Raw genomic sequence first — 21371 nt, 5'->3', positions numbered from 1 at the left:
TCCAGGATATATGCCTTCCCAGGACGAAGGCCATGAGCAACACACATATATACACATAGAGTGCACGTTGAGGAGAAACTTAATGCAGCTTCCACCAGGGAGGGCCAGACCAGTTTATGAATATTGATAGAGTCTGGCTGGCTGAGTGCTGGGTCAGCTGTAGGGCTGCAGTATTCAGTCTTCCAAACTGTCTGAATGTGTTTAACACATCTCATTACAAAGACAGTGTGAAGCAGGAGTCACCCAGTGCTGTTGGCTCTGCACTGCTGCCAACCAGACACTTAGCTTGAGTGTTGCTGGTGCCCACTGGCAGAGGTTTGGCAAATGCCTGAGTGAACATGCAAGCAGGTAGCGTTTCATATTCTTCTGTGTTGGCTCGTCAGAGGCAGACATTATGAAGGATCTTGGACCAGCCAATAACATCCTCCTATTTTTTAATCCCCCACAGCGAGCTTTACAGTAATGAAGTGCGCTTGGAGCAATCGAGTGATGTCACCCATCACTCTCCTGTCTTCACCCATATCCAGTTTCTGTACGCTGCACGCTTAGCAAGATCTCTGCACATAAGGAAAACAATAGGAGGCACGCATACAAATGCACACTCATGCTCTCTGTCTCTCCCACACACTCAGACATACAGGCATGTAATTTGACATAGGGCTCCTCTCAGACACGCAGTGTGGTTATTACACACACTTCAGAACTCAGGCCGACTAATGGAATATATAGACAGCATTTTGTTACGCCTTCTGACTGAAAATCAAAGAAAGCATACAGTATACCCAACAAACACTGTTTACCTTCCCTAAAGCCGTAATGTTTATTCTTTGCTCATATCTGATCCATGATTTCTTATTTGTGCTTTCTAGACCGTAACCTTGAGATTTCCTTGAGATCGGGGATTTTCCTTTTTTTAGCATCTTGCCACAGAACAAGCAAGCCCCCCTACTCAGTGTTGCTGTTGCTATGGTCTTTCTGTTTCTAAACTGGTGGTGTTATTGATCTTGGCCTTCTGCTTCAAACCCAATTCCGTTCAGCTGGCTCTGTGGACAGCACAGCGCCGTCATTTGGTCAGACCCTGAGGTTTACTCTGAGCCATGAATGGATCTCTTATGTTGTTCTCCAAGGTTTCTGACCATTCCATCACCATCTGGGTTTTCGAGGTGACACCCCTCATTCTGAGCTTCTTTTGATAAAGTCATCCTCTGATACTGTCATGACTGTTGTTTCCGTGGCTCCCCTAACGGACACAGACCTTTTGAGGCCAGAACGCACACATGTGCAAACACACTGGAACATTGATCACAGACATGTGAAGACTTTGGTACATGTCACACACATACCATACCATTCATACCATACAGTTTACACATTATTCTGGCAGCTGTTCAGACAGAAAGGGATTTAGCCATTTCATGTAGAGATTCGACACACATGCACATGTGGCCAGTGTGTACTCCTCCTGTGTCACCCCTTCTGCCATTAATCAAGATTTACAAGAGCTACTATGTGTAGCTGTATATGGGCAGGTGTAAAAAAAAAAAATTCAAACCAGTTTGATATTAAGCTAAACACTACACCGGACCAGTATAACAGATTTTTCTAATAGATCTAGTTGCAGTTGACTCAATGAGCGTCCAACTATCACATTTTATTCCGAAACATTGGAGCTGTCTGTCCACACTGAATCCACTAAGGCCCTGATCACACAGAAAGCATTTTGCACATTGCAAAACACGAGGCACCACACTGCCTTTTTTTTAATTTAATGCCACTAGTGGGTCTTTTTATTGTTGCCAGGCAATCACCCCATCACCTCCTTACACTGACCCTCCTATGTAATCAATCTACAGTTTTTTCACCACAGTAATTAGTATCTAGTTTCTAAAATGGTCAGGCAGATGGTACTTGATTTAGCTCTAGTTGAGGGTGAGAGGCTGTCAGCAGATAGTTTGTTGGGCACAGGGAATCAGAGATCTGTATGGGTACATGAAACCCTAAATAAAAGGGTGGGTCATGGGGAGTACCACCAGTTGGTCCAGGAGCTTCACCTCCATGATGGATGTTTCCAGGAATATTTTAGAACCACTTGGGGGCTGTTGTCGGGCCATATAGCTCTGGGTGTCCAGCAACCGCTGTCACCAGTGTCTCCTCCATTATTTACCAATAAATTCTGTGTGATTAGGGTCTAATTGTGCACTTCTGTTACTCCATGTCAACCGACCATGTACCTGTGTCAGCTCTGCGCTCGAGATCAGACTATTTTCTATCTTCTTGCATAAAGGAAGTAGGTTGTTATTAGCAGTGGTTACCAGAATCTTTTAGCTCCCTGATGATCTTTCTTCAGCCCGCTGACACCTTATTTAGGTTTTTGTAGTGAAATAAGGAGGCATCATATCGAATAATTCCTCATTTCAACTTAATGAATCTGCTGTTTCTAATCCATTGCAGAGCTTTCAAAGCAAGCAACAGGAATAAATAAAAACAGGGCATCTGACAAAGGTTCAGCTCAGAATGACAGCCAGTCAGGACACGTCTTTCATCTAATTCAAATGCAAAATGTTGCCATATTGGCACAGTTTGAGTGTTCTTTAGAGACTAACTCTGCCATATCTCATCTCGTCACCTCAAAAAACACATGCACTTACTCGTAAACAAACACAAAGTTCTCCCACCTTTAGTAGAGTTAAATCACCTTCATTATTGCCAGTGCTCTGCAGAAAATTGCACACAGCCTGTCAGGCACAAGCTAGCTCTGTAGCTAGCTTGGTAGCTCTGTTAGTCCATTCATAAAAAAAAACACAATATGTTAATCACATTGTCATATTGCTTATTACTAATGCAGTACAAGCTGGATTGAGTGCTGGGATGCTGTCGGCACAGGTTGCTGATGTAGACTACCTTTTACCTTTTAATTTGCCAAAATGTGTCTCTTAGCCTCAAACAGGGTAAAGCTCATTCACTGGAATGGACCGGCAAAACCAGAAAGTCGGCCCAACTCCAGCAGCAGGGTGGACGTGAATGTATATTACAGCAGTTACCACAAGAAAACAGGTATTGATGTGTCCTGGGGGCTACTGATACCCTGAAAACCATTTGTCTCTTCCTAAACTGTTAAACAAAGAACAAGGAAACGTGACTTTTGCCCTCTGCACCTCAACGATTTATTTCTCTGTAATTCCTTTATAATCATGTCATTTGTCCATCATGTCCTCCTATATGAAGAGACAGTTATCCTGGGTGAGTGATGTGTCAGAGTCATGTGCGCTGCATCTCTTCACCAGAAGTGTGTGTGTGTGTGTGCGTGTGTGTGTGTAAAGAGCAGAGTGGTTGCCGTGGCACCCAAGTGGAAACAAAACAGATGTCAGCTGGTGCAGGCAGTGTGTGTGACAGAGGGGCCTCAGAGATATACGCTGGACGTGCGGCATGATGCTCCTCTGCTGTTCAGTAATATAGGTTAAATAAACTCTCCGGGACAAGAGTTGGCTCGCTGTGACATCGCTCAACTGTTAGAGGAGATATTTCTGGCACCAGAGCTAGAGTTTCAAGGTGGCCTTGTTGATTTTCTTTTACTGGATTTGATTCTATCATCATAAAATAAAGCACTGTGGTACGAGGGAGGGAACGTTCAAGGCCAAATTTAGAAGTGGGTCTACTGAAAAAAAGAGGGAGAGATCATGGGAGAATGTAATTGGGTTTCTAATGTGCTCTCATAGCCCCATTTCTTCCAGATGTTTGAACAGCGAGTTTGGTTTTTCTTGCCACCCGCATCTCATCCCCCTGTCTTTCCACACACCTTACATATTAGCGCACATGCCTGTTATCAGGGAAGGATGCCCATTGTGTGTCCAGATGAGTAATGGTCTGATGGGGAGAGTAGAGATGTGTCACGGTGAAAGAATGCAGACTTCAGACCTCTCCTGTAGGTGGTATTTCTTTCTTCTCCGGATAAGATCCAAACATGGAGAATGTGAATACGGGTCTAAGTGATTCGCAGCAGTGCGAGCCCGCCACACACTATATGTAGGGTTGTAGGATGTACGATGTGGTGGGTTGTTCGAGGTTAATGACACAGTATGTGTTCCCTTTTCTTGCAGCTGAGATATCAACATGGCTTGACCACCCCAGACCTGCAGCAGACACTACCCAACCTGAAGAACTTTCTGGAGCATGGCCTGCTGGTCCGATGGTAAGAACCACATAACCTCAAGTGTTTCTTCAGAGGTCACTGAGGCCAGATGACGTATCTGTATTTACAGTGGATTTGCTTTAATCGAACACATGAATCAGTTACTCTTTGAAATAATTTCTCATAATGATTTTTTTAACTTTTTCTTTTTGTTATGTCATTATTTCATTTATTACAATGTCTAATACCTTCATCAAAAACGAAAGATATTCCTTCTGTGATCTAATTATCCACCACCAGACAATTTCAAATCTAGGTATGCAGCAATTGTAAATTCCTGGGTTGATACCAATCCAGATGTTTGAAATAATAACAATGTTGTTGTTATTTATTTGCCCTTTTGCGCCAGGGAAACAACAAAATCTTCATTTAAAAAAAAAAAAAAAAAAAAAAAAAAGTTTTAAAGTTATTCAGCCCCTCATTGCTGTCTTGAAATTACAAATTTCAATCATACAAATTTATTTAACGCAAAAAGAGCATATATTACAAATTAGCATCACATGTATAAAATTAAGACAGAGATGGAGTCACAAGATGCTGTTTAAAGTTCATTTAAAATTTACATAGATGTTTCCTGAATTACGTGTACAGACAAAAACAATACAACCATGGCTCTATACATTGCAGTATCCTTCAGTGCACACGCTTTGGCACTATACCGTATTGTACTGGCTCGATTATAAAACGATCCATCCTTTGCCAAGATTTAAAGAACTTTCTTATTAGTCCTGTTCGGAATGTTTCCCCAAGATACCGTTAGTCCAAGGAGCAAATAGTCCACATCTTGAAACCTTTTTTCTCGTAAACTGAGACATGGAATACTCCCATTAAAACTCAACATACACATTTATCTACCTTACCTATCAGTCACATCCTCACACACTGTACTGTCAGGTTCTTGGAAGCAGTCAGGATGATTTTCTCTGGCTGTCATCATCAGTCTGCATGACATTCAGTGTCAGCTGTAACTCTTGGTAGCTTGACAGATGATTCTGAATCACAAGTGTGTTTCTGCAGTGAAGGTGTTGGGAGACGCATCCAACTCCATTCTATTTTACACAAGCCATTGAAAACTCCTCCATCTTACACTGTGAATAACAAACTAAACAGACTTGAAGAACCTCACTAGTCCAGCAGCATTAGGGCTACAACAACCCATAATGCAACACTCTATGGAGGAGCCAGTGTTACATTAAAGGTCCAGCGTGAAGGATTTTTCCATTTGTGTATAATCATCTGAAACTAAGAATCTTTGTGTTTTTGTTACCTCTAGCCCCGTTTCCACCAAACACTTTCGGTATGGTACCTTTGGAACCAAAAGTAACCCTTATGACATGGTATCTAGAACCTAGCGGGCAAAAATGGAGACGTACCGAACGGTTCTATTGGTACCATCCACAACTTTTCACAGTGGAAACGCAAAAAAAAAAAAAGCGCTCCACACTGAACTGTACCATATTGCACTGCTCGGTGGAAACAGGCTTCAGAATGAGCCATTTATATCTACACACAGTGTCTTCCACAGAGTCCACCATGATGTTCTGCAGTAGCCCAAAACATACAAACCCTGGCCATTCATGTTTTCATAGTTTTGCGTCGGCCACCATAGTTCTCCTACATGCTTGTTACACACCAGAAGTTATCAAAGTTTTGATATTATCTACGATTAATGGTAAATCATTTGTACATTCAGTATATTGAAAAAAAAAAGTGAATAGTAATGGTCTCTGACAGGTTCCTTGAGGTATCCCACAACCAGTAGATTCATTCATTTGCTCTATGTTACTCTACAGGAATTTATTATGTATTGACACCAGGCATTGCAATCTCTTCAAGAGTGTTGTCATACATGTCTAGCAGAAGTTTCAAAGAAAATATTCTTGTTTTAACAACAGAATTTAGGTGTAACACAGCAAAGTATCGTCTGAAATCATATGGATGTATTAGGTAAGAGTTAAAAATACAATTTACAGTACCCCATCTTTGTAATGATATACCATGTCATCAGTACCTCCACAAAAAAAGAGCAGTATTTGATGAGATTTGCAGCAGCCACTTTGTCCCTGGGAAGTGGAATGCCTAGATATCTGCCTCTCTCCTTCTACAGGCTCATGGCCTGTGAGTAACCCTTCACTAAAACCTGAGAGTTGGTCTGCGTCAGACTTCAGCTCCACTGCCCTATAAAAGAGAAAGCTGGCTTTGATCTCCACTCCTCTCCCAGGGTCAGCAAAGGGGAAAATGTGTATTACACACATTAATTGAATAATCTTTTGTTTTGAAAGGAAAGACGCCATGAAAAGCCCGAGCCTCAAATCAGCCCTCCACCGCCCCCCCTCCTTAATGGGAAGTGGAAGGGCCCAAAGATAGATGAGATGAAAGCATGGGGCCGTTAACCCTGAAGCTATGTGTGTGTGCATGTGTGTACACATGCATGAAAGTTTTTAAAGAAGTGGGGGTGGAAGTGTAACAGTCCTACAGTGGCATGCCACAGCCACACTCCATGTACGACAACGAGACCACAGGGACAGGAACAAAAGCCGCCCTGTACTGACTCAGAAGTCATCAGCTGAGAGTCAAGAAACTGCCTTTCTCATCAGCTCGGGTAGCTCTGAGCTCCAAAAACATACATTCAGATCAGTCATTCGCACTGTCATATGCTACAGAGCTCTGCTACTCCGCCTATAGATTTAACAACGCTTTAAGGGAAAATTCAATATTTACTGAATTTACTGAATTAATTTTCTTGCCGAAAGTTAGATTAGAAGTTTGATAAAGTTCTTATTTCTATATTGTAAATATGAAGCAGCCAGCAGCCGATTAGCTTATCTCAGCAGAAAGCCTGGAACCAGGGGAAACAGTTTGCCTGGCCCTGTCCAGAGGCAAAATCCACACACCAGCATCTCTAAAGCTCACAAACCACATGTCGCTTTTACACTTTGGTTCTGCATATTAAACACAATACATAACATGTTAATTAGTGAGCTTTAGCTTTCAACCCTTTTGTGCATACATTCCTGCAGTCAGTATGCCAATGGCACGCTCCCTCCAACATCTGTGGTGTTGTGTTGCGTGATAAAATTGCACATTTTAGAGTGGCCTTTTATTGTGACCAGTAAAGAGCACACCTGTGTAGTAATGACGGTGTTTAATCGGCATATTGATATGCCACATCTGTCAGGTGGATGGATTATCTTGGAGAACATGAGCTCACTAAGACTTAAACAGATTCACACAAAAATTTGAGAGAAATAAGTCTTGCGTGTCTTAGATGTTAAGAGTACTGGAGTAAAACAAAAGTGTTTTTGTTCAGTGTACATATATATGTTTGCTGCTCTCTCATCATAAAACCATGCACCATGCATACTTCACTTCAGTCTAACTTAAAGCGTCCAGCGAGGATTAGGAGGTGACTGTTTCACAATGCCTGTAATAAAAAGGATATGCATTGATTTCTCTTCACACATTGTCCATATCAGTTCCAGTATTCCTTTCCTCCCTTGTTTGAAAAAACCTACATTCAGATACAATTTCCAGTGCTGGAACCCAGCTCATGAAATATGGATGTATAAAAAAGCTGCATGGCAGCTGCAGATAATTATCTTATAGACTGTGAGAGAGAGACTAATCTGCTTCCTCTATCCTTCCTTGCCACCTCTTTTCTTCCTTCCACGCATCCAAACAAGGATGATGTGATGAAGGATATGACCAAGGGCACCGTTTCCAGAACACATTTGGAAATGGTTCCTCCCTCCATATAGAACTAATTCAGCATGCATCCAGTCTGCAGGGAGAGCCCTCCCCAAAGCGCCAAGACCCACACCATGAGAGCATAGCATGTTCATCTTAAACATTTTATACAGAGCGGATGGAAAAAGATGGAGGGAGCTGAGTGCATGCAAGAATAAAAAAGGGTGCAATATGTCATTTTTGAACAGTGGGCTATATGATGCTCGTCTGGTGAGCTGCTGATCATATCTCTATACATTTCCAAACAGTGCTGTCTCAGAAACACATCATAACATGTCATAATATATACAGGCCGGCTCTGGTGAAAAATGGGCAGTATAGGTTTTTTTAAACCTTGCTGAAGGATAAGAAACAGTGGAAAAATGGTGAATCTATTACCCAGAGGCAGACAGAGACAGTACCAGAAACCAATTCTTTGTAAACTATACAGTCTGTTGAGATCAAAGCAAACGCATTCAACATGCTGCCATTTGCCGCTCCACATCCGCTGAGGGCCTGGCAGAGGTTCACAGGGCCCTAATCCCGCTGTGGTGCCTGAAAGCACTGCTACGCACACAGAGGGGGGCAAGGTGTGGCAGAGCTCCTGGCCAGGCAGATGCAACACTGCAGCTGGAGCAAGTGAACCTCCCCAAAGACCCCATAGTGAGTGAAAAGTTAGCAAAACCACAGTAGTCCCCTTGTGTTACAAGATGTACACAAAGGGAGGCGATATTTAGACAGCTGCAGTCTCGTCAATGAAAGATAAAAGAATGTAATCTAAAATTTATATACCTAAAATAACATTTGTATGGTACATTAAGCCTGACAGATGCCCTATGGATTTACTGCATTTATAATAACGAATCATTCTGGAAGGATAAATCAAGGATATTTTCTTTTTCCCTGTACATGTGATATTCTGTAAAGGTACATTGGTTCTCCAAGCACCACTTCCTCCTTACCCGTTGGGAATAATAATGCCATTTCCATTCCATTTTTCTCCGTCTTCAAGCCATTTTTCTAACCAGCCACATGTTATAAGTTTCATTTTTTAAAGGAAGTTACTACAATGTGATAGCTTTCTATTTTGTGAAATTCAGCTTTTAAATCCTCTAAAAATTGAACAAACAAGTCACCGATGTTATGAGAACTTACACTGGAGATGTACAGCACATTTTTACCTCCCGTAAGAACTGTGTAGAATACTGCTACTCCCTGGCTTTTCAACAAGATAATCTTCACTCAATAGATAGTGTGGCTTAAAGTAAAGACTGGAGGCAGGACAGGAAGTCACTGTGCACGAAAAATGCAAGTTGTTGTTTTAAAACTTTAGATTTTGTACATTAAACTAACAAAATGTGATCAATGAACTTTAGAGGTGCTGGCAGGGACATTTTGCTACCTTTGGACAGAGCTTGGCTAACTGTTTCCCTTTGTTTGCAGTCTTAATGCTAGGCTAAGATAACTGTCCAAGCATTTTGCTTCATATTTAGTGTACACACATTGAGTGCACATTAATAAACATCTAACTAGGGCTGCCCTTGACTAAGAATTTTCCTAGTCTTCCAATAGTCGTCATTTCGGGCCATTAGTCAACTAATCGCCTGCATATTTACAATACCGATTTAATCATTAAATATAAATTTTGGGCGGGGCAGCACAATGGTTTGAGTTGAAGGTGTGAGAAAGAATAGTATCAGTAACATTGTTAACACTGTGCTACATTACAGAGAAATACAAAACCGTACTAATGAACCTTCATTAATATAGGCCTATATTTTATCTACAAGTGCACGTCACACACTGAGCGAGCCGCCTGTTAATGACGCTGTGGGCTAATGGGCATGTAGCTACTTCCATGTTTCAGATGATACGTCATGTTTGTAGTCGACCAATGAAGATGAGTTTACATATCACCTTGGGTTCGTCCTTCACCTTCTCAAAATGATCCCACACTTTGGATTTCCTGCCCGACATGTTATTAACTAGCCTGTGGAATAACTGCAGGTGCCAGCTCTGGAAATTAACGTGACTCCTGTCTGACTGCTGAGCGTGGCCACTTCCTGTGTCTGTCCTTTCAAATTAAATTCCCACATGGTCCAGTCATATAGGTTTTGATTTATTTTGACAAGGCGCAGCTCTTAATAGAGTTTCATCTTTTGTTTTGTTTTTTCTTTTTCTGTGACTAAGCGACCAATGAAATCTTGCCGACTAATGACCTTTCTGGTCGACTAACGTTTAGTCAGCTATTAGGGGGCAGACCTACATCCAACTGAAAGTCTCTGTCTGTCTGTCTGTCCTTCGATTTTCTCGACAGCCGTTCATCTGATCGACTTCAAACTTGGCAGGTGTGATGCTGAGTATCCAAGGAAGTGCAGTGTCGAGTGCGAGCCTGAGCTCTTGAGATCTGTGGGACATATTTATCAGTAGTGCATTATATAACCCACATTGTGTACTGAGAGTGGACCCCTATTAGCTGTTACACTACCAAATGGCATGCTGGGTACAGCTTGCTCTCTGTAGCTCGCCACAATACATTCAGGAACAGATGAAGAAAGACAGACCAGAGGTGTTACGTCTCAGCAAACTCATGCATCAGCTATCTACCTTTTGTAATGAACGCTTCTGTTCCTGGATATTGCCTGGTCCCAAATAGCTAGCTGTCAGCAAATGATGCATATACTCTCAAGGAAGCGCAGTGTCAAGTGTGAAGCTGTTTGGATGAGTGGTTCTCGAGAAAGCTGCAAGCAGCAGTACCACAGGCCAAGCAGTCACGTTTGGATCTGAAACTGCACTAGTTGCTGTAAAAGCGCCAAAGTTGGCCAAAAGGCTACCTTCTATCTGTAGTTCCTGGACAGATGTTACAAAATCATCCTGAGTAAGGATAAAAGATTACAATGTTAAATCACATTTTTGTCATTTACCAAACATTTGCATTTACTTTTCATATCGGTGTTGTGTTTTTTGTTGTAACAAAATGTGTAATGCACCATAGACCTGTATACGGTGTTTATATTGTCAGCTTGTTGATCGTGTTGCACATGCTGTGCTGTGGTGATTCACTGTCTTCAAAGGCCAGACAGTCACATAAGTCCTGCCCTGTCAAAGCAAAAAGAAAACTTAGCTTCCATTATAGCGCATATCAAATTCTTCATAATGTTTGCTCTTTTAGTTTCACAGGGATTTCCCTAAACCACATCAAACGGCCAAATCTTATCTGCTGTTGTTGGTTTTGGCCCAAAACCGTGTCTCCTTAGCAGGATTTGGATATGAACACGGGCATGTTGTGAAGCCTGTCGGGGGGATTGGACAGTGGAAAGGTCTGGCTTACTGAATTCCTGAGTCCGCCTGAAATATGCCAGGTTTGACATCAGCAGTGGAAAGGAAGAGAGCATGCGAAAAGGAGTTACGGCTATTTCTGGCTTGGCATGTCAAGTTTTCTGCTTGATGATTTAGACAGAGGCCTCTTTGCCGCATTTACAGTGTGCAGTGAAGTTGTTGTCAGGGTGATGCAGCAGATTGGAGACCAATGACTTACTGTAGGTGGTAGCTACCAGTGGAGGGCATCTGTTACTTAAAAGCTGTGTATCATGCATTAGGGATGAGTAACAGGCCTTTTTCTCATCAGTGTGGTGTATCGAGCTGCTGTCATGAATTCACTTTGCTTGTCATGAAGACCTAATACGAAGTCCAAGCTGTACAGAAACTTTTTTGTAGAGTCCCATCCTTATCCCATCCTCACTTATAGTGTATATAAGGGGGTAATTTCCTCAAATGGACAGAATAGGTTATTTTAACCTTCTTCATTATTATTGTTATTGATACCATTATTGTAATTGGGGTAGAAAGCAGCATTTCCCAATGCTATAGCCATTGCAGCAGAAAGTTTAAAACATTAAAGTAAACATACTTATGAGATGAGGAATGCTGAAGACGTGCCCAATTACATCATTACATGCACAATAACAACTTCTAGTGGGCCGTAGCAGTTAACCCAACGCACATCAATTAATGTATGTGTCATGACTCAGGGATGCCTGGCAGCATGTCAGGAGCGAATACTAGAACTTTGTTTTTCTCAAAGTTAAGAGTCTACAGCCACACATGCAGCACTGTGAGGTATGGTGTGTTGAGCTTAATGCTAATGTTAGCATGCTTAAATGCTCATGATGGAATTGTGCAGGGATGACATTTATTGTAGGCCAGTCTGGAGATCCCTGGTTCCCTTGGCAAAAAAAAAGCTAATATATAATGTATTTTTCTATTGGATTTTGGATTATTGCAGAAAATAAGCTCTGTGCCAAACAAAAGTTTGTGATACTTACATGTTTTGTTCAGCAAGATAATCTCACCAATTAACACTACTTGTGATTTTTTACGCAGAAATGCAATCCGCAGAAGCAAGAAGCTAACGTTAGGCTGTTATTAAACTGCACAAGGGTTTCATGACTTCAAAGTCGCCACCACAGCAAGGCTGTAAATCCGTGTTAGGTGTGATGATGTTCTGTAGTCTCATTTAGCCGCTCGTTAGCAACCACCTTTTTTTTTAAATACATGAAAAAGTTTCAGATTTCTCGAGTGGGGTATTTACTGACGAATTTTATGTTGTAGAACAAAATGTTAAATTATCTTAAGCTTGTGTGAACTGCAGACCGCATTTCTGAAGTCTAACCAAAAACCTGTTGACTTCAAAACAAGAGAACCAGAAGTGCAAAAATGCTAATGAATCTCTAGGATTAGGAGTCACTGTTACACTACTCTATAACAATGCTAATATGCTTAGCAGGTATAATGTTTACCACGTTCAGTCTTAGTTTAGCGCGTTAGTATGTACAGCTGAGGTTGATGGGAATATCACTAGTTTTTATTGAGTAATAATATTTACTCATGATGACACAAGATGAAAAGTAAAGCATCACCAAAGTCATCAACAATTTATCCTGAGGAGGACATGAATGTTAATATGTCACCTAAAGTTGCACAGGTAAACATCATGGTCTTCATCATCAAGTCTTTAGGATTCATCCTCTTGAAACCATGAACATCTGTACCAAATATTTTGCCAATCCATCTCATAGATGTTGACGTTTGACTGAATAAGTGAAAACTTTGATCTGCTGGTGGCACTCGAGGAAAAGTAAGAGGATCACCAAAGTCTGTAGGATTCATCTTGAGGGGGACATGAATGTCACGTTAACCTCATGGTGGCACTCCAGGAGAAGTCAGGGGATCACCACAGTCTTTAGGATTCATCCTCTTGGAACCATGAACATCTGTACCAAATATTTTGCCAATCCATCCAGTAGATGTCATAATTTAACTGAAAAAGTGAACACTTTGATCTGCTGGTGGCACTCAAGGGAAAGTCAGGGGATCACCAAAGTATTTAGGGTTCAGGATTCATCCTGTGGGGACTACAAATATGTGTGCCAAATCCACTGGTAATCAAATGAACAGTTGTTGAGATATTTCAGTCTGGATGACAGTGCTGAACCGACCAACAGGCAGACATCAACATCCCTAAAATTTCATCCCACCTCTTTTCAAAAAGCAGTCTAAGGACCACTTGTAAGAATGATTCATGCAAGGAGAAGGAAATTTCAGAATGGGAACACAGTAAATGTTTATTAAGAATATGAAAAATCTCACGCAGTGCACCAAGAATGTCAACAAGAGACAGTTAGCTCATGCAGTGTGCAAGAATTTGGCCCGTGTGAGCTCCAGGTTTTCCAAACAACTTTAGGAAGTGTGTTTCAGCAGTTCTGTGTTCCCAGCAACCTCAACCAGCACACATGCTCACAGTGGCCATACATGTGTAGCCTAATTGCCCACATTAAAAAACATGTCATCGATAGAACGGTTAAAATGTTGCGTGAAAAAAATGTTATGACTACCCAGAGGTTTGCTTGGCTGAAGCACTCACTGACACACCCAACCTCCTCTGTTACTCACACACTGCTGCACAATTTGACACAAATAATAGGACAAATGTAGGCCAAACATGAAAAAAAAAACAAAAAACTGAGTGGAACAAAATAACACAGTCCAAATAGAGAATTCCTCATTATACAAAAGACTTGGTGTGATGACCATGTGATTTTATGCCAGTGTCAATAATGCATTTGCTTATGGTGTAGATGGCCAGCTAATATCAGACCAAATGGATTATATTAAAGAGCCAGCTGGAAGGGGGAATGGAAGAAAATGGCTGATAATAATTTAAATCAAAGCCATCTAATCAGCCGTTGCCGTAAGGACATCAGTAGGTTAAGCTAAGAAACGTAGCAGTCATTTATTAGCTTCTTATAAATGATGCATGGAAACTTCAAGTTTTCACTCAGTACAAGTTATCTCCGGTTTCCAAACCTGTATTGTGTTTCAAAGAGCCTGAATCACATTTTCCACTTACTTAAATGATAATTGACTTCTCATGACATCTGTCTTTCTTTCTTTCCACCGAATCAGGTTTTGAATTTTTGGACTCTCTTCCAAGGAGCCCATGATGGTTTCATTTGGAAAGTCACAGATACGTGTTTGAGATGGCAAATCATTCATTCATTCATTTTCGTTTGTCTCCCCTAGAAAATTAGGTGTTAAAGAGCACATTTTTTCCATTTTACCCCAAAATACGTTGCTGCAATGAACCATGTGCTCGTTAGGGGGGCAAGCTAAAGCCAGTCGTATTAAATGATGTGTTTTGATGGACGTGCGCTGCCAAGTAAAGCAAAGTCCATCTCCTGTTCTGCCCGCTTAATAAGAACACCCTCACAGGATCAGGTCATTACACCATGCCTTTATTTTTATAACCCTGACCTTAGTTGACCATCCAACATTTACATCTGTATGCCCCCAATTAGCTTGAACGTTATCCATCCGGTATTTACAGGTTGTTACCATAAGCGGTTACATACTGTACCTTCAGACCATGGATGGTTCTCATTTACTGTATCACGGGCGCTTTGAAGTTTGACAAGTTTCTCTTAAAACTAGACAGGCTTCTCCTCTCTCTTCAGCAGAGTGTCCTGCCTATGAACCCTGTCAGGACCACCTCGGCAGGGTGCTGGCATGGGTCAGGGTCAGGCCCCGTTTTTTTACAAGCTGTCATGCGTTTGTGGTGGAGCCGTCCATCAGACAGCGAGCTAGTACACAATAAATGCATACGTCAAGCGCCACTGTTGCAGTGAAGACTTCCTTGATAAGTGTAAAGTGACAGGAGAAAATTTACAAGGACATCTATTATGACTGCAACTGAAAAAGCAGAGATTTGTCCTCGACTCTTTAACCAACACATGTGAATCTCTAGAGAGTAGAGGGAGGCCCCGCTTCACCTTTGACCCCAGCATTACAGTGCGTCAGCTCCTGACATAGCAGAATGGTCACGTTAAGCAGAGCGCTAAGTAGTCCAGTGATTTTGGCCCTGGCTTTTGGAAGAGGCGACAAGGCCTCCATTTAAGTAAATTTATGGCTTCAGTACTGGAGTTGGGCGAGATGGCCCCAGATCCCGAGTCTGTTATCTGTTATGGAGGAAAATGTCTGACATACTTGGGTGGACGCCCGCTGCGCATTTCCAGTCAGCAGAATGTGAGTGTAGTCTCACAGGATGCACAAATGTTTTCTGAATGTTGTAAGGTGGAGTGATTTACAAACCCTACAGCTGTCTGTATCCTGGACCAGGGGAAAGGAGTTAGGTGGATGGGTGCTAATGAGATCAGTGGAGACCTAGGTCCAGTTTGAGCCTGGATGTCCCATTTGGCCACTCGTGGTGCGTTCCATTTGCACTCAGAAATTCCAAGTTCCAAGTAGGTAATTTCAACTGGAATGCCCGCTGAAGTCGAATTTCAGACTCAGAAAGTGGGAGCAACCTCACCAACGCCAACCTAAAAATCTAAAATGGCTGCTCCTTGCATCAACAGTTGCTAAAGCTGTATTAATATACTGATTATTAGCACTTCTGTTTTATTTGTGTCTCATTGAGACAGTTGTGCACACAGTACTGTCCAGCTTCTATCTGTGGACGTGTTGCCACAGTGTTTGTATGTGCAAAGTCAACTGTTATTGCCAACAATGGCTTCTTGTTCGTTGCATTTCATTTCTGGTTTACCAACTTGTGGTGCTTGAATGCAGTAAACCTGGGTGTGATGTCATTCTCAGGTCTGACCTCCAACTTTGGAGGTAAATGGAATGCAGAAACAGGATTGTCATGCTCTGATGCTGGCTGTATGTGGCTGTAGTTGCTTACTGTAAGAACATGAACGCGGTTTAATGACGACCTTACACCAAACGACTTTCAAGCAATTTCACTGTTGCAGAAAAGTTTCCACTGTCGGATTAAAATTATGGGAGTTTTACCTGAGTTGGTGCGCCCTCCCGTGATCTCAATCATGTAAGGTGGTCATAAAATTCAGTCTGAGCTGCCTTAAGTTGGTCTTTTTATCATCTCGACGTTCTGATAAAACCTGTGTTTGTGTTTAATATCATAAGTTTTTAGTCTTGGCTCATACAAATACTGAAGTTTAATGACACGAACATTGTCAACATCCAATAGCTGCGCTCTCTACAGCACCAAACAAAACCTAGCAAACCGAACTGGGTAGACAGTAAACTGGAGGGAACTCCGAGGAGACACAAGAGCTTGAACAAGTCTTGGTTCTCTTGGACTGTGGCAAAGGAGAAGAAACTGTTTGAGTCATGGACTGAACAAGAGTCTGTGTGTTTGATTTGACGTGCATCTGATCCACCGACCAGCACTTTTTGTAGTGAAAAATTGTTTTTGAAACCGTTCACCTCATCTTCACAGTCTCCTCCCACTAGCAAGTTGTGGCGACAGAATCCAAAATGTAGAGTTTGTACGCACATACAGTTTATCTTTATGGATTATATAGATAGGGAAATAATCTTGTAAATAATAGTCTTTTCAATGTCTTCCATTGTATGGTAGGCATACTGTAAGTCTAATATTGAATTTCATACTGTGCATAGGAGTAGTTAAATTGCCATGGCTTTTTTTTTTTTTTGTCCTTATTTATACTCTCTCTCTCTTTGGTCCTCACAGTGACAGACACCATGTCTCCAGCTCCATCCCAGTGCCGACCAAGTCTCAGCTCGGTGTGTCTGCTGCCTCAGAGATAGGCTACCCCTGCCACACCAGCTCCCCAGACCGAGGCCTGAGAAAAAGGGCGAGCTCAGAGGCTGATAAGTACAAGCCAACTCCTCCACCCAGCTACAACACAGCCATGGGTGAAGAGCAGCCCCCGGTCGGCCTGGCACCACCCTCCCCTTCACCCAAGCACCTTTCCTCCTCCCTTGATGCCGGCATGGCCTCACTTAACCTGGCCAAGATGACCAACGAGGAGGGAGAGCAGAAGGAAGAGAAGGAGGAGGGTGGGAAGACGGCAGTGGAGGTGGAGGTGGAGGTGGAGAGACGCAGAAGCACTGACAGAGAGGTTGAAGTAGAAAAGGAAGAAGACACTGAGGAGCAGCCGCCCAGTACCACCGTTGCACCCAACTCTTCTACAGTGCAGGACACTGGTGAGGAAACGGTGCCAGCTAGCCAGCACACAGGTGCCATGAACGGCTCTTTGGTACCAGGACAGGCGCCTGTAAACCTGGCCCCAGAGCTGCGCTGCTCTGTGGAGCAAGCTGAGGAGATCATGGGCACAGAGGCCACCGGTTTAGGCCTGGGGTTGGGGATAGGGCTGGGGATAGCAGATGAGGCCCGGATGGAGGACTATCGCTGTATCCCTGTGGACCACGCAGTGGCTGTGGAGTGTGATGAACAGGTGCTGGGAGAGCTGGACGTTGCCGGCTTTGAAGAGTTCTCCAGGCGCATCTATGCACTAAATGAGAACATGTCCAGCTTCCGCAGACCGCGCAAGAACTCTGATAAGTGAGGCAGAGGACCTAAGGAGAGAGGGAGGCATGAAAAAACTTGCACAGGGGGGTTGGACGAATACAAGGCAGGGACATGAGGACAAGGGTGGGGTCCCCACTCCCTTATCGCAGCATCAAAGATCATAGGAGCTATTCTGGAATAACGACCAATTTGCACTTATTGTAAACATTTCCGTAGTAATATTTTAAATGAAATACAGTTAGACGTGCAAGTATTGGGACAGCTTTATTTTTATTTTTGATGCCAGCAGTAATATATTTTTTAACAATGGATAATTAATCGTTACATTCATTCATATTCAGACTTAATCAACAAAATAATTTGGCCTCAGCGTTAACGATCAACCTCATGAATTAGCATCAGTTAATGTAATCTGTTGTTCCATAACAGGGACCATTCATTTAAAATGACAAACACTGTGTATCACTTTGTTTTCAAACCCTTTCTGCGTGGCAGCCCCTAACTTTTTGTACAAAACATCATCGTCTCTAAAGCAGGGATGGGCATGAGTGCTTGAGTACTTGATTTGGACATCAGTATTGCATGCATACAGAGTAATCTCTGCCCAGTCTCTTTTTACTGTTTAAATTGGATTAAACCTTAATTCATTGTGTGCAGTGCATTGCTTCGCTCTCACTCTCTCTGTTCCTTCTTACACTACTGCTGCAGGAGTGTGAGCTCCCACCAGGAAACAGTAGGTGAGAGTGCACCCGTGCGTACATACACAGTGACTGGGCTAACTATTAGCATCACACGTTTAATGTTACCAATTGGTTATTAACACGTTTATTGACAGACTCGAGCAGTGTCTGTGTTGGTGTGAGTTTGTATGGACCATTAAACAGCTCAGTTTCAAATTTTAAGAGCTGCTGTTGTGTTAGCTTGTGCTAACTGGGCTGATGGTCTTTTAGTGCTGCGTCTAACCTGTGTAACGTCTGAAACAGGAACTAATTTTTCTTACGTTAACTTTGAATTTATAATTTATGATTTACCGGGCTGCCATGGTCATGAAATTCCTGGAAAAAGTATAAAATTAAACTGTTTCCCTGCCTGAAAATAGTTAGGAATTAACAGGTTGTTTTGGAGAAGTTTTGGAAACACATCATTTAGGCCGTGCTTGAAAATATGTTCGTAAAAATTCCATAACTTGTCGAACATTGCACGAAATATGTTCGTCGTATTACTTATTGAAAATCTAGAGCTGCGCTGAGTTACCGTTGAAACATCACTAATATCACATAATACACAAAGAACACACCGGCATCACGACATTGCTAACGTTGCACCTGCTTTTTGAGTAGAGAATGGCAGTGTCACATATGTAGAGCAACAGGAAAATGCACAAAATGTTGTGCAGCAGGTTAACCAAGATAGGTGAAAATTCACCGTCAGTGTGGTAAACTACTGAATAATGTGGTGACAGTTACTATTGATGAACAGCTAACGTTAGCTTGAGTGCGTGTCTGCTGCAGTATCGTTACAGATATACAGTATAGCAGCATGACTGTAATCTCCAACTGAATTTCAGGCCATGCCACATTGCAGTCATACTACAACATCTACTACGACATTTTGCAAGCACCCATATGTGCCTCTGTGGTCTTTTGGCATATGCAGCTAGTTGGTGGTGGGAATGTCTTAGCAAGTTACGTTAGCAAGTGCTCGCAGTTTGCTAATCCACAAATGCCTGGAAAGTGTGTGTTCATGTATGGCTGTATGGCTTTATCGGCCCAAACATTTTAAACAGCTTAAAGTCATGGCAGTGGGGTAAAATATTCTTGAAAAGTTTGGCAGATGTTTTAAATTTCAAAAAATAAAAATGTGTTGGAACCTTGTTTTTAAGAGGCTAATTTAAATCTGGTTATCCAAACGATTCCATTGTTGACGTATTTACATTCCTGTTCTTACGTAAGATTTTTTTTTTTCCAAAGTAACGTTACTCCATAATAATTTAATGTAAAAGTACTTGACTATGGATCTTACTTAAAATGCCCATCCCTACTCCAAACTGCATTGAAGATCCACACCCAGAGTGCAGCTTCAGCGCATCAGTGTATGAAGATGTTTCAATGCAGCAGCTCCAAATTCTGTTCCTCATCATTGTACCTCAAGTTAGATCTTGCTCATTCACGTATTTTTTTTAGACATTAAATGACAGACGCGCAAACTGATGATGGTTGCACCTCGAGGTTTCATCAAAGTGAATCATCCTCTATCACTCAGCCCGCTGTCCCAGTACTTACAACTCTGACTGTACAAGCAAATGTTTAGACGCTTCCCGAGCCTTCATTCAGGGTGCATGCTGGTGGGTGTGTGTGTGCGGGAGGGAGGACGTGATGTGTGTGTGTGTGTGTCGGGGCTTCACATTAGCATGCAACCGCAGTCACAGTTAGGTTTGAAGTAATCCCACCAATGACCTTTGAACACGGCAGGATTTTGCCACCACAAAGTGAGGTGGGAGCTGGAACCAGTAGCCCAATCGGAGACTCCCTAACTGTGTGACGCACGGCACCCCCCCCACCACGACAGCTCGACCCACATAGAGTCGAGTTTCTCCTTCAGGTCTTTAGATGAGGATCAGGTGGCAGGTGGGAGCTTACAGCACATGGCAGGGATACGGTGCAATTGTTTTTCTGTCCATCTCCATGTCCTCTATTTTTCTCTTTTATTTTTCAGTTTTAATGTACCCCATCGATATTAACATCATTGTTAATGTTACGTCTCCTGATTCTCATATTCAGTAGACCAAAAATTAAATTCTGTGTCCGTGTTCTGTTGGAATGTCTCACTCAGGCTCTACTGTATGTGTTAATAGTAATCCCATCGTCTGTGATTTTTGTCTCCATGTTCTGAATGCTTTCTTGCACTGGTATTCAATTATTGCGTTATTTATGTCTCTCAACAATTGTGTGTGCTTTGTTTCAAAGGAAATTTATGTTCCCCAGTCACATGGGATGTCGCTCATTAATATTGTCAAATATTAGACTGATATAACCAGTGTCTGGGTCCTGACGTGGACAGCTGCTTCGCATCGCCCGCCATGACAAAGATGGACTCTCCACCGGCAGCCCACTTTGTGTATCAGATCCAGTACTGTGGTTGCTGACTGTTGAGAAGTATTGTATTTAAAGCTAAAAGATGAACCATGTATGATCATTTCCATAAAATGCTATACAGTTCAGTAAGTGACCATGTACAGATACTTTTGTATGGAGGGTTTTTTTTTTGTTATTAAAGACTTGCAGTCCAATGGCATGGATGTACGTAGCCCCCTTTAAGAGTGCTCTGCCTACATTTGTATTGGTGTGCTCAACTTTGACTGTGAGGTGGTTACAGTAGTGAAATTACAAAGTATGAAACACAGAGGATATGATGGTTTCAAAATGATTTAAAATTCTCCTGGAAACAGCTCATTACAGATTTATTAGAGAACATCATGAGAACACAAAGGAAGACGACTTGAAGAGAACAAGGATATTTTAAATATTTTCCATTGTTTTTTTTGTCAAATCGTTTTGCTTCTCTTTGCTCTGTGAGGAACCTGATGACCATTTAGACCAACGT

The 21371-nt window shown here is 42.1% G+C and overlaps 1 protein-coding gene across 1 annotated transcript in view; it reads left to right on the top strand.

Annotated features, from left to right (window-relative positions):
• The window catches only part of uvrag (UV radiation resistance associated gene), a 119526-nt gene extending 98441 nt beyond the window's left edge, over positions 1-21085 (top strand). The window contains exons 14-15 of the mRNA XM_050039059.1: positions 4098-4189; positions 16968-21085. Coding sequence (XP_049895016.1) covers positions 4098-4189; positions 16968-17805 — 930 coding nt within the window. The 3' untranslated portion in view covers positions 17806-21085. The remainder of the gene's footprint in view (positions 1-4097; positions 4190-16967) is intronic.
• Positions 21086-21371: the final 286 nt, after the last annotated feature.

This window comes from Epinephelus moara, chromosome 3 (genome assembly GCF_006386435.1).
Source record: "Epinephelus moara isolate mb chromosome 3, YSFRI_EMoa_1.0, whole genome shotgun sequence".
In the NCBI taxonomy this organism is placed as follows: Eukaryota; Metazoa; Chordata; class Actinopteri; order Perciformes; family Serranidae; genus Epinephelus; species Epinephelus moara.
This window is presented reverse-complemented; position numbering and strand designations above follow the sequence as displayed.